The sequence below is a fragment of the Vigna umbellata genome, chromosome 11 (genome assembly GCF_029865625.1).
Source record: "Vigna umbellata cultivar VRB3 chromosome 11, Vumbellata_1.0, whole genome shotgun sequence".
In the NCBI taxonomy this organism is placed as follows: domain Eukaryota; kingdom Viridiplantae; phylum Streptophyta; class Magnoliopsida; order Fabales; family Fabaceae; genus Vigna; species Vigna umbellata.
In genome coordinates, this window is record NC_142175.1 from 2,942,129 (window position 1) to 2,955,755 (window position 13,627).

The 13,627-nt window shown below is 35.1% G+C and overlaps 1 protein-coding gene across 1 annotated transcript; it reads left to right on the plus strand.

Moving 5' to 3' along the window:
* The first annotated feature begins 990 nt into the window (after positions 1-990).
* On the plus strand, positions 991-8,832 carry LOC148190765 (transcription factor MYB1-like). The gene is made up of 2 exons (XM_088102174.1): positions 991-1,359; positions 7,761-8,832. The coding sequence occupies exons 1-2, from the start codon at positions 1,086-1,088 to the stop codon at positions 8,543-8,545; spliced, it is 1,059 nt and encodes a 352-aa protein (XP_087958300.1). The 5' UTR covers positions 991-1,085; the 3' UTR covers positions 8,546-8,832.
* Positions 8,833-13,627: the final 4,795 nt, after the last annotated feature.

Sequence of the window (13,627 nt, forward strand, 5' to 3'; positions counted from 1 at the left end):
GTGCATATATTATCATATGATGCTTTTTGGTTACTTGAATATCATATTGCTTTCCATAAGCATAACTAGGAATGACAAAATTACATGTGTATGTGGTTATCCGCAGATAAAATCCACGACGAATAGTTGATACCCGCGGGTAACAGGTGACAAGTATTTTAATACCCGCTTATAAATGGATCGAGTAAGATTATTATATTACCCGTACCATGGATATTTGTTATCTGCAAAAGAAAAATTAATTTATATTTTATTAAGTTAAATATAATTAAAATTAAAATTAATTTATATTTTATCAGGTTAAATTTAATTAAAATTAAATTTTAATTTATATTTAATTTATATATTTTTTTGTAATTTTATTTTAAAAATTTATAAAATATATATTTTTTAGATATTGATGAGAACGTGGATTTTAAAATACCTATAGATATCTTTTAAACTAGACAGTTTTTTTTTATCGATCAAAATTTTTTGGAATTGAGAATATTAAGAGAATATATTCCATCTTTGAAAAAGCATATTTTTTAATCTTAATAAAGGTGAATACCTGCATGTTTCCTGCTGAATAATTTTACATATATTAAATTGAACCTTATCGAACTTTCATTTTCTTTAATAACTAAATACCTTTCCATCTCATATTTACAAAATTACACACACACACACACACACACACACACACACACATATATATATATATATATATATATATATATATATATATATATATATTTAAATATTAAAATTGTTATTTTTCTACCTTTTTATCAATTACTTATAAAAATAAAAAAAATTGTAAAGTAATAAAGTAACTTTTATTTTTTATAGAGACGTGAATACACCTAGGTGGAAGTATACGTGTTTTCTAGTCTAGTATACATTAAAATGGTAGTAATTATATGATGAAAACTGCATCAGTCCAGTGCGCGTAACTGAAGAAAGCGAGACAAGGGTAGAATTGCAATTAAATTATATTAACTCAAACCTCCCTTTGAAAGTGCTAAAACATGGGTCAAAAAGTGCCGAAACATTTGCGCTAGTTTCCTCTGTCTTTTCTTTCTCCACCTTAACTAACCTCACAGATGGAACCAGAAGAAACTGCCGCCACCGCCGTAGACGGAAGTGGTGACGAGGGACTGCTGTTGTTAGAAGGCAGTGATGTCGGCGGTGGAAAGGACAGAGTGAAGGGCCCTTGGTCGCCGGAAGAGGACGCCATTCTGAGTCGTCTCGTGAGCAAGTTCGGCGCCAGAAACTGGAGTCTCATCGCACGGGGGATCAGTGGAAGATCCGGCAAGTCGTGCCGTCTCCGGTGGTGCAACCAGCTTGACCCCTCCGTTAAGCGCAAACCCTTCACCGGTACGTGATCGATATTGGTACTGTGGGTTTGAATTTAAATTTGACTTTGTTTTTGTTTGATTTAATTTTAATGTTTTAGAATTGACCTTACGAATGGATTGAATTTTCTTATCGTAATGTTTTTGTGTATGATCTTTTGTTTTTATAGTTTAATGGGTTATGTGGTTCTTTTTTGACTTTGCTTGGACATTTGGATTTGCTGTGTGCATTATTGTTTCTTAATGGATAAATCCTGCCTTTTTATCTTCTTGTTATTTCAAGAATTTTCTTAGTGTCATATTGAGATGGTGATTGGTTATTATTATTTGCTATAGGGTATAGCTATTACTCGCTGACTGATGCTGTGCCTGTGAGTATTAATGGCTATAAGGTATCTGCGATTCTTGATATTGTGGGAAAATGTGGTTGTTGTAGCCGTAATTGCAGTCGCAATGGCTCAACGTTGAGAGAAAAACCTTGACATTGCCGCCATGGTTGTGGTTGCAGATTTGTTTTACAACCATAGTAATCCGTTTTCTTTTTATTTAATAATTTTTTTGAGGCCAAATTCTTGAAACGTTAGATTATTTGGTAGGCCTGTGTATATATTCCTATGATTTAGTGAGTTAGCTAAAATGATGTTCCATCAAGTTAAATGAATAAATTTATGTCTAGGAACCTTAGCTCAAGTAGTACCAATCTTTTTGGAAACTACACCTTAAATGTGATAAAATTTATAGATTAAAGAGAAGCAGCACTTCATGTAATGGTTTACCGAATCACAAATGGAGACCAAAGAAGTGAACCATCCTTCCAAGGTACCCCTTATACAACTGAGCAGCTGCTTCAGTTTCCAGAATTAATGAATATGCTTTCTCTTCTACCAGAGCCAAGGCCACAATCTTATAAACTTTAGCAGCCCAATCAATTCTATTACAATAACTAGCTATTCTCTGGGACCCATCAATGTCAGTTGCTCCAAGTTCAACCATGTTGGCTTTTCTACGGGCTAGTAATTGGGGAACTTGTTTTGCCCCTTCTCACCAAGATTACCAAATCCTGCATTCATCAGTAAATCCATTTTCCATAAGGTACCTAATCTTTTGTACAAGCTTCAGAAACGACCTCTTTAGAACCTTTGAGCTGTCACCTGTATCACATTTATCCACATCAGATCTTATGTCTTCTTTCTCAAGAACTCAAGCAAGTGCCCTGCTTAACCTGCAAGTTCATGAATGTGAGTTGATGGTAGGAGCTGGATCAGAATCATAAAGAAATCTGCCTTTACTGGAAAAGAATAGGGGAAAAGACAACAGAATTTTGAGGATCTGCACCTCCCAATGCCCGATGACCAAAACTCTTCTCAATTGACAAGACGGCTCTTTTTCCATCTCTCTTATTGATAGGAATTGTGATTTATTTCTCTATTTATCCCTGTCGCAACTAACTGACCAATAGAGCAGATTGACAATAAAATGTTGTTTAACGGATGAACCTTCAGATTTGGTTTCGTCTGTTGTACTTTCAAGAAATTCTTAACCTTGGGCTACCCACGCACTCAGTTTCCGCCATGAATGTTGGGAAATTAAATCTTTTTGGCCCAAGATTTTTTATTCATCTCAGAAGGACTCATAATTGTCTTACTTTTATGATTCTGTTTTCTCCTCATTTACTCTTTTTATGTCTTGTGAAGCGTATGCTCTATTTCTTCATTCAGTGTCACCAATAGTGGAATTCCTTCATTACCAACCATCTTTTTCTGAATCTTTGCCGAACTAGCGGACACGAGAAGTAATTTGTAATAATTGATTCCGTGAAGAACTTCCCATTGTTCTTCAAGGCTTCCATTCTGTTTTCCATGTCATCCTCAAGTATGTTGGTTGGATACAGGTATATTTTAGGATTTTTTAAGAGATAAAGGGTATGGTACACCTTTAGAAAAATTTGTTATAGAAACTGGATCCAAAAACTCTAAAGGGAAGGAACTCTCAAATGGAAAAATTAGAATTCTGTATAGAACTTACAATGTACAAAAGTTTACAAATACAATATCTAGCACTTCAAGGGTCCAAAACCTCCCACTAACAATCCTATTTTCTCCTTGTCTCCCCAAGACTCAAAAATAGACTTATATATACCTAGCTTCCCCTCACAACAACTATATAACCACTAATTGGTTTGTCAGATGCTTGAGTTAAATCAATTGGCTGTATTTTTTACCCTTATTTCTTCTTTCATAGACCTTCGTGATAGGAGGCCATATCCTAACAATGTGCATATAAAAATAATATAATTTTATATGAAAATAACTACATAAACAAAAGTTGATAATTCTATCCTTTTTATCACGGCCTCTGCGCATCTTCATCTTCCTTATTGGATCTGTTGTCGTGGACAAATCTTTCTTCCTTCCTCACCGTTAATTGAATTTTCACCTTCCTTAGATAACTTTTTGTTTTTCTTGAAATCACATAACATTTTTTTTTATCTCTTTGATGTCTGGGAGGTTATGTTTCAGAATGGCCAAATCCATCTTCACTTCCACATACACTTTTCCTTGATCGCTGAAAATATTTGCTTCTACACTTAAGTGACACCAAATTGTTAATGATTTGCGAATATGACATAGAAGACGAAATATCAACCCAAAAGACTCCCCTAAGCAACAAATCTGGGAGGTTGCTTCATATAAATCTCTTCCTACAAATCATTGTTGAGGAATGCATTATTGACATTCAATTGATAAAGAGTGCGAACAGAGGTCGACAAACAAGATGACTTTGACAAAGAAGATTACCATCAGTAATGGACGACGACCAGCGGTGACAAACAACAACAAACTACAGGGACTAAATTGTCCTTTGTAACTTATGGGGCTTGCAATGGTGGACAACGACAAACATCAAGGACTAGATTTCCATTAGTAGCTAACTGATGAGTGCATATTTATGTCCTCATGTAGCCTTTAATATTTGATTCTTAATTCATACGCTATTGTTGACGCGATCAAATTAATACTACTAAACTATAGCAACTTCAGCATTGCTAAGATATAAGCCAACAAAATAGAAAGGGTAAATTCAATCATAAGTTGTTTCCCAACGAACACAGAATTGATTCTTAACAAATTAGTTTTTATAAAAGCTATACTAAAGGGGTTAGTAAAATAATAAAGAAGATAAAGATAAAAAAAGATTAAAGAACAAAGTAACAAAAGATAGAAAGAAAGAAATTTATAAAGAGATTTAAAAAGATAAAAACAAATATAAAGAAACTAGGTTGATTTCACTACTTTTTCAAAATAGGATTCATTATTGGTTATCTAAAGATTATTGTTCAATTAACTATTGTCTTAGATTTTCAAATTAATCAATGTAAATTCTTAATTAATTTGTTGGCGTTCTCACTTTTAACCAAAGTACATTCCCAATTAAAAGCAATAACTTTGTAGATTAGATTACTCATAGTAAATTTAACCAAATTACATTCTCAATTAAATATTACTATGCCTAATCATATCTATTCTTTTACCTTTTATATCAAGTAAAAAGCTAATTTGCTAAAGTACATTCTTGATTAATTCTTGTTAAAGTTTTTACTACTAATCAAAAAGTACATTCTCAATTAATGGCAAAAACTCATTCAATCATATGAAAGTTTCTGACTTTAATCAAAGTAGATTCTCAATTAAAATTAAAAACTCTTGGGCTCATAAGATTGATATGTTATGTATATTTGAGACCATGCTAAATTGCTATGATGTAAAAATCATTACTTTTGCTTGATTAAGAAGCTAAAGACATAGATAAAAATAAATCACAACAAGAATCAAAAGAACAAACAAATTTATTCATCTAACCTCAGAATCCAGTTAAGAAATTACAGTACAATCAACCCCAGAGGCTTAGCACTCCATGGAATGATGAAATAACATGAAAATAGAAGAATAAAGGGTGGAGAACATGAGAGAAGAGCGAGAGGACGAAATTTGAACCCCCAAAGGGTTCCTAAGCTCTCCTAAAGTGTTTCCCTAGGTCTCTTTATATAGAAATTGGATTAGGCTTTGCTTCAGGCTTTTCTGTTCTTGTAATCTTCTTTATGATAATGCAATCTTCTCCAATTATCTTCTAAATAATCCATAATATTCAAAATATATTTGATTGTTGTGTAGATCTAAATATATTTGAGAATATATTTGCTAGACTAAAAAAGATTTGGCAAATATTATATTTTTTTAACAAGTGGACTTTAAGCTTAACTTAACCCCATAAAACCGACTTGTAAGGTGAGGTTTGCACCCACTTATATATTATATATTTGTTTTATCTTATCTCTAGTCGATGTGGGACTTCCAACACACCCTCTCACGCTGAGGTATAAACACCATCTCGAGCGTGAGACTAGACATTAATGGGTGGTCCGAGAGCAGTCCGATAGCGGGTGGAACAACATGCCCAACAAACAACAAATATCGCTAGGATAGGCTCTAACCATAGCTCTGATACCATGTTAAGAAGTGGACTTTAAGCCTAACTCAACCCCACAAAACCAGCTTGTAAGGTGAGATTTACACCTACTTATATATATATTATAAATTGGTCTTATCTCTAGTCAATGTGGACTTCCAACACTTTTGATATTTATTGATATAGTTAAATAAGGTAACTATTTAACAATATCAAATAAAATATCTTAAGATATGTTTTTTCCACATTATCTTTAATCATAAACATTTATCAATTATCAAAGCCCTTTTGGTAGAGAAAACCGCAAGACCCAATTTTTGTTGCCTGTTCCCTCTCTTAGCTTAGCCAAATTTCTTCACTTTTTCATACTATACTTGGATTGACTTCTTGTGGTCTTGATTATTTGTTATTCTTGGATTTATCTTTAAGGTGTCATGAAACTTTAACCAATTTATTTCCACACCTCAATGAGCTCAACTTAGCTGCAGCTGCACTAACACACGTCAAAATATCTAAAAAAACATTTATGCAACCGAAAAACTATTTTAAACATTTTTTTGTATCTCATGCTAAATAAACCCAATTATAACAAATCCTAATTAAAATGTTCTATTAAAGTATAAAAACCAATTAAGAATCCAGTATTAAAGGTTAAATGAGGGCATAAATATGCACTCATCACTAACGGATGGTGACCTACAATGCCTGACAGCGATAGACTATAGGGACTAGATTGAACCACATAGAAACAGACTCTCCCTCGCGGTGAACGACGAAAATGACGTACGTCGATGACAGACAATAAAGGTGGAAGATTTGACTCTTCAAGAGAATGATATGCTTTATTCATCAAAGCACCTAGAAACAAACTCTCCTCATGGGAAACGACAGTAGACAGAGGCAACAGACAATGGAAGACAGTGAAAAAGACACTGTAGTGAACTGAAATTAGAAGAGTAGAACTCAGGTGCTCAAACACATGTGTTGAAAGAGAAAATTCTTAGGACAGATCAAAACTGTGTTGTGAGCTTGAATTTAACTTACATTCTCCTTTCATAAGAGCAAGAATAAAACTCAAAGTGTTAGACAAGGACCAACACAAGCAATGGAGCATGTGGTTGAGTTCGATAAAAAGCGATAAACCTTACTACGGCTTTACGGCTTAACATACTTCAAATAATCTTGAAAGAGAGGAGTACTTTTTAGAACATGACACATGTGGTGCTTTGGAATGAGGCTCGTCAAAAAGTTTGTTTTCAATCAATTTCCAAGAATAACTTTAGAATGACAACATAGCACTTGTAGTTATTTTCTTCAGTAAATGATGTGTGATATCATGATGCCAATTGTAGTTGGTGATATGAAATTGAAGGCTGCATTGAGGTTGACAACACATTGAAAGGAAATATAAACACTCGGTCAATTTTATTGAAGAACAGTATGGCCAATACCTGTTGTACTATATCTAAGCTTTGACCTGTTGTGAATTTAATTTATATTAGTTATTCCAGTTATGTTATCACAAGTAGTATTCTGTCTCATTCATCATACTTTTTTTCTGGAAGCATATACTATAATATATTCACTTCACTGATTGTTTTTATATCAACATTTGTTGCGTTGTCTTAAACAACTTCTGGCTTAGAACGACTTTTTGTCTTTGAACAACATTTGTCGATAAATAGGACAATTTCTTTTTTTGTAAGGAGATATGCTCAGCCAGGTACAAATTGTAAGTGTCTACACTATGTAATGATTCGAGGCATAATAAATCCATTATTTAACAAACATGCATTGCATTGAAATATGTTTGTAATGTACCTCACATTGCAAGTACTGTTGTGTCCTACACTAGAATTGTGTGATATATTTGTTTAGAAACTACGAGGTATCATCTGTCATGTCGTATCATGCCACTCCTAAAGATATAAGCTTGCAAAATACAATTCTTTTCAGATGAGGAGGACAGAATCATAGTTGCTGCTCATGCAATCCATGGCAACAAATGGGCAGCCATTGCCAGGCTTCTACCTGGAAGAACGGATAATGCCATTAAAAACCACTGGAATTCCACTCTGAGGCGTCGGGGAGTTGAACTTGATAAGATTAAATTAGAATCTGGTAACTTCATGGAAGATGCCAGCTTGGAGAAAGCAAAAGCATCCTCGGAAGACACTCTATCATGTGGGGATGTTTCTTTGAAATCCTCAGAAGGGAGAGATGTCAGTTCTGTAGATATCATGGATGATAAATCTGATGGTAAAGCACAAGCTGAGGGCCAATTACACCACAAAGTCAAGGATCCACCTACCCTTTTTCGGCCAGTAGCTCGTGTAAGTGCTTTCAACGTTTATCACTCAAATGATGTTATACAGCCTTCAACATCAATTCAAAGGCCAGTGCCGAAGCAAGGTCCCATTTTACAATCGTCAAGACCAGATATGGAATTTTGTAGAATGGTTGAAGGAATTTGTGGTGATCAGGCAGTACCTCACCAGTGTGGCCATGGTTGCTGTGCTTCTCCAAATGGTAGAAAGTCCGAAAGCTCTTTGTTGGGACCGGAGTTCATCGAATTTTCTGAACCCCCATCTTTCCCAAATTTTGAGTTGGCTGCAATTGCTGCAGACATCAGTAACCTTGCTTGGCTTAAAAGTGGATTGGAGAATAGTAGTGTGAAAATGATGGGAAACACGTCTGGCAGTGCAATGTCAAATGGATCTCGAATACATATTGGCCATTAGATTGCCTAATAAATCATCATTGGTCCTCAGTGAGTACTGGATAATGGGCATGATGCGGGCTAAGTGATGATTGTCTGTTTTCCTTGCAAATGTAACAAGGCAACCAAAGTTAAGTGAATCGATTCTGTGATGTAAATGGATTCACTAGGTAAAAGTAGAATGTGGGATTCATGATTTCAAGGAACAATTTTATATTTTGGGATTGACTGATTAGGTACTACATGATTTTGAAACTAACAAAAATTACTTGCATTTCTATCTATTTTGAGTTCCTGCTCTTGTGCGTACTTTGTAACTGTGAGTGAAACAATGCCGAATGTTTCATGATTATTTTCTGCTGCATGTCGCCAAGGTTTTAAACTTTCTAGATGTTTTTATCCTCTTCCTTGGGAAAACTTTTAGCATGTCCAATTAAGAGATGTTTAAGGGTTGCTTGCGGCAATTTAGCAATTTAGCCTATAAATGAAGTCTAAATTTTATAAAATGAAATGTAAATTATGAATAGTTTGGAAGTCCTTAAAGTGTAAGTTGATGAATAATAACGTGAATAAGTAAAAATAACAATATATATTATCTTTGTTTAATTATGTAATATTCAATGGTAAAATTGTGCCCTATTTTCTCACATAATATCATCCTTTTGTACATGACAATATCTAGGTCATACATCTAATCATAAATGTGTTCAAAGGTATACTCGTTAATCTCTTGCATATGACAATATCTAGGTCATACAACTAATCATAAAACACTTCACTAAAGTAACTAATAACTCTTTACTTATACAAAACTAAATAATTAATCAAAGTTATAACATTAGGGAGCTGTTACCTCTTGTACCACATACGCATTTACATTCATGTAACACATGTAAGCATAAAATAGTTGTAAAAAAATAATTTTTATATTTAAAAAAAATTAAAATAAAATAAAGTTAAATAAATATAAAAAATTTATGTGAATTAAAGTATCATTTCTATTTTTAAAATGTCTATTTTACCCTTATGAATTTATAATATATTATTATTTTATTTTTCCTTCTTTCTTCTCTGCCTCTATCTCCTTGACATTTCTTCGTCCTGAGTCTTTGATGATCATTAAAGCTTTATAAGCTTTGCAACAAGGTTCTTCACTTATTTAATAGAGGTATGAGTACTTATTTAGTAGAAGTATGAATTTTGGTTTGGTTTTGCTTGTTGTCGTCGGTGGGGTGAGTTTAGGAAAATTTATTTATGATTCTTTTAACTTTTCGAATCCGGAATATATTACTGAATCCGAGAAAGATATTTCGAAGTGATAAATATGGAAAAGGTTTGTCTCTGTTGTATTTTGAGACTACAAAGAGACCAGGTCACGGTTTGAAATTCAAGCGTGAGTTTAAGTCCCACCTTGGATAGAAATGAGAAAGTAAAGCACTATATAAAGATGAAAGACTCTTTAGCTAATTGTCTTAAGGTTTTGGGTAAAGAGTGGTGTCAATCCCTTATATGGTTGGACTAAGATCTCATTGGTGTTTGTGTTTTCCAATGAACCTCCTCCTTGATATAACACCCTCACCAACCTGCATGGCAAACATGATCCACGCGCATGAGAGCAATCCTGCTATTTCTAGTGTGTCTTTTCCTTCCATTCTTCCTTCCCAATGCTGCAACTTTCTCTCCTTACCTTGCTCGTTCTTATTCCATCTTTTCTACTCTCTTCTCCACCACCTACATGCCCATCTCCTGTTTACCATCAAAGTCATGCAACATCAGATTCACAACCATTGAATCATCATATGCAACATTGTTTTTCGAACTGTTTAAGAGTTAAACTTACGTGAACGTGATTGATTTATGTGTCTTGCTGGGATGATAACTGGAACACAGAGTAACAAAAGAATGAAAAATGCAGCAGCAGCGTAGAGAGAAGTCCTCCTCATTGTTGTTGTGTGGGAATTTCTGAGAAGTTATGATGAGTTTTGAGGTGCATTTTGTATAATATAATTAAAATATAAAAGAGGGTGTATGTAGAAATTGAAGCGGTTCACAGGATTGTGCAAGAAGAGGTCACATGAAAGAGGGTGCAATGCAAATGCAAGAAGGTGTTGCAGGGTGGCAGAAATGCAGCCTCAACTTTGCTCTTCTATTTTCTTCCTATTACTGCATTTTACCATTTAATATTGATGTTCATGTGCATTTCGGCTAATAAATTTAGTACCCTAAGCTCTTATGTGACTGCCATCGATGCCTCTCTTCGCTACCATTGATGGATTTAGATTTAGAGCCCAAAAACAAAATGGTTGACATTTTGGAACATATATACTAGTCGTATTTTATATCAATTTTTATAAAATTTATTTATTTTTAGTCACATCACTAGTAAAAATAGAGTTTTTAAATCGCGTATTATGTCTCGGTTTTTGAAGACCCGAGGCATATAAAAATGCGGTGGCAGAAATGTAATTTTGGAGACACTATATGCCTCGGTTCTTTTAAACCCGTTTTTAAAAAGGGTATACTGCACCGATTTTTTTAAACCCGCTTTTGAAAAATAGTATACTGCACCGGTTCTTTTAAATCCGCTTTTGAAAAAGGTATACGGCACCGGTTGGAAATTAACCGAGGCCTATATTTGCCTCGTTTTAGGGTTAAAGTTCAAAACTTTTTCAGTTTCACTATTCTTCTTCCCGCAAAACCTCCCTTCCCCCCTTCGCGCAAAACCTCTCTGCTCCCTCTTCACCACTGCTTTTTGCTTCGGCCGCCACGCCACCGCACCACCGCCCCTTCGTCTCAGTTCCCCCTGCCACCGCACCACCGCCCCCGTCGTCCTTCCCGCAAAACCTCTCTTCCCGCAAAACCTCTCTGCTCGCTGTTCACCACCGCCACGCCACACCACCGCTCGCCTGTTCTTCAGCGTCGTCACTGGTCCTTGCCTCCCCGCCGTCACCACTACCAAGTCCACCACTGCCGCCGTCGCCACTGGTCCTTGCCTTCATTGTCCACCATTGCCGCCTGTTCTTCTCATCAACCACCGCCGCCTGTTCTTCTCATCGACCACCGACAACCACCGTCGCGTATTGGGGTTTGGCTGGACACTGAATCGATAAAAGTTTGAAGCTTTGGAGAGGGGAAGTATTTTTGGTGTTAGGTTTTTTTGTTTGATCTTGAACTTTTATTTTTTGCTTAAACTCTTGGTTGGTCTTGGGTGATTTTCGGTGATGAAGGGATTGAAGGGGTTGGTCTTGGGTGATTTTCGGTGATGAAGGGATTGAAGGGATGAAGGGATTTTCGGTAAAGCTTGGGCTGTTTTCTGGTGTTTTCAGGTGATGAAGGGATGAAGGGATGAAGGGATTGAACACACTTCTGCATCCCATCGCTGCTTCCCACTTCTGCTTTCCTGTGCTCCACAATGTCCAGAAAAAAAAATGCTTCCCTGTACTCCACGATGTGGCAAAAATAAAAAAAATAAAAAAAAATATTTTACTGCCTCGGTTCAGGTTTAAACTGAGACAATATAAGTCAAGATACTAACTCGGTTGTAAACCGAGGCATAAAAAGAAGACTTTTTACCTCGTTCGTATATGCCTCGGTTTCTAAACCGGGGCCTATGACCAAAAATAACCGAGGTCATTTGCTTCTCCTGTACTAGTGCATCTATAGCTTTATTTCGGTCTCTCTCTTTGCCTCTATATCATAATATGTTTTGGCAACCATTCATGGATTCTGTTTTCAATATTACTATGTTTTCTTTAATACTAAAAAGAAAAGAGATTCACAAGCTGAAACATGAACGATTTTATTGCTTCAAAACCATGTCTTAGTGTTTAAGAAAGTGATGCAGAAGAAACTCACGAATACTAGTGGAAAAAGTATAATGAATGACAATTTATTTTGACAATTGTAGTCTATCTATTATAATAAGTGGATCAGTGACCTTTTCGTAATAAAATAACAATTATTATGATTAGTAAAAGAGGACCTGCGATAGAATATTAAGAGTTTTATGAGAGGAGAAAAAGGAATTTATGAAGTAGTTAGGAAGTTAGGGGTGCTGTAATGTTTGTAACTGTTAACCGTTCGGTTAACAATTGGTTAGTGGTAGGAGAGCCTTTTAAGAAGGTTGGGAAACTCTTGTAAGGGGTTAGCTTTGTTAATTCTTTTGTATAGACAAGACCTTTGTATCCTATTGAGGGAGAGTGCTCCATTGTGAGTGTTGTTTGTGTACATTGTATTCTTGTTTCCAGAGGGAATATAAATTTTTTTTTTCCCTCTTCTGTGTGAGTGTGTGTTGTGGGAAGAGTTAGATTGTTTTCTTGACTAAAGAAATCTATTAATCTATTGTGATAATTTGACTCATGACATATTTATAATAAAAATAACATTTATTATGACTGATAAAAGGAAACTATCATAAAAAATGAAAATGGAAAACTTATTATGATAAGTGTAGTAGATCTGTCAAAGTAAGTGAGGACGGTAATAAAATTGAAATTATGTTCAAAACTTATTATGTAGAAGACAGGTCATGCTAAAACTTTATCATGACTGTTAGTTCAACAAAGTCATAGTATCTTTAAATCTTTAATTTCTATATTATTTTAGTATCATTCCATACAATCATCTTTTGTTTCTCATCACACAATGTCTCTCATTTCTCTTTTTTGTCGTCCACGCACTGTTGCCTCCCCACACCATTGATGTAAGACGATGTCGTCTCCCACAGTTGTGTTGGGTTATTGGGTTCCCTTCCTATGTGGAGAATAGGCCCAAATAATGTGGACCTTTATGTCTCACTAGGTTAAATAGAGATGAGTTAGATTAGTATGACACATTAGAGTCATTAGAAGAGAGGCAAAAGCCAAGTGAGAGAAAAAGGAAGAGAGAAAGCTATTCCCGCATAACCCTAAACCTGCATTGCTGTTTTCCTCGCTGTGAAGTCTTTCACCGTTGGATCAAACTGATTTTTGGACAATAGGTTCCAGACGTATGGTTCTTCATTCTGATCGTTCGGATCGTCAATTGGAGGTCTAGACTGAGAGAAATCGGTCCCGCACCAGCAGCCCTATTTTGGAGAATTTTCATCTTCTTTGTTCTTGTTTGT

Coding starts and splice junctions, on each gene's coding strand:
- LOC148190765 (XM_088102174.1), top strand. CDS start 1,086: ATGGAACCAGAAGAAACTGCCGCCACCGCCGTAGACGGAAGTGGTGAC. Junction 1,360..7,760: donor TAAGCGCAAACCCTTCACCG/GTACGTGATCGA, acceptor AATTCTTTTCAG/ATGAGGAGGACAGAATCATA.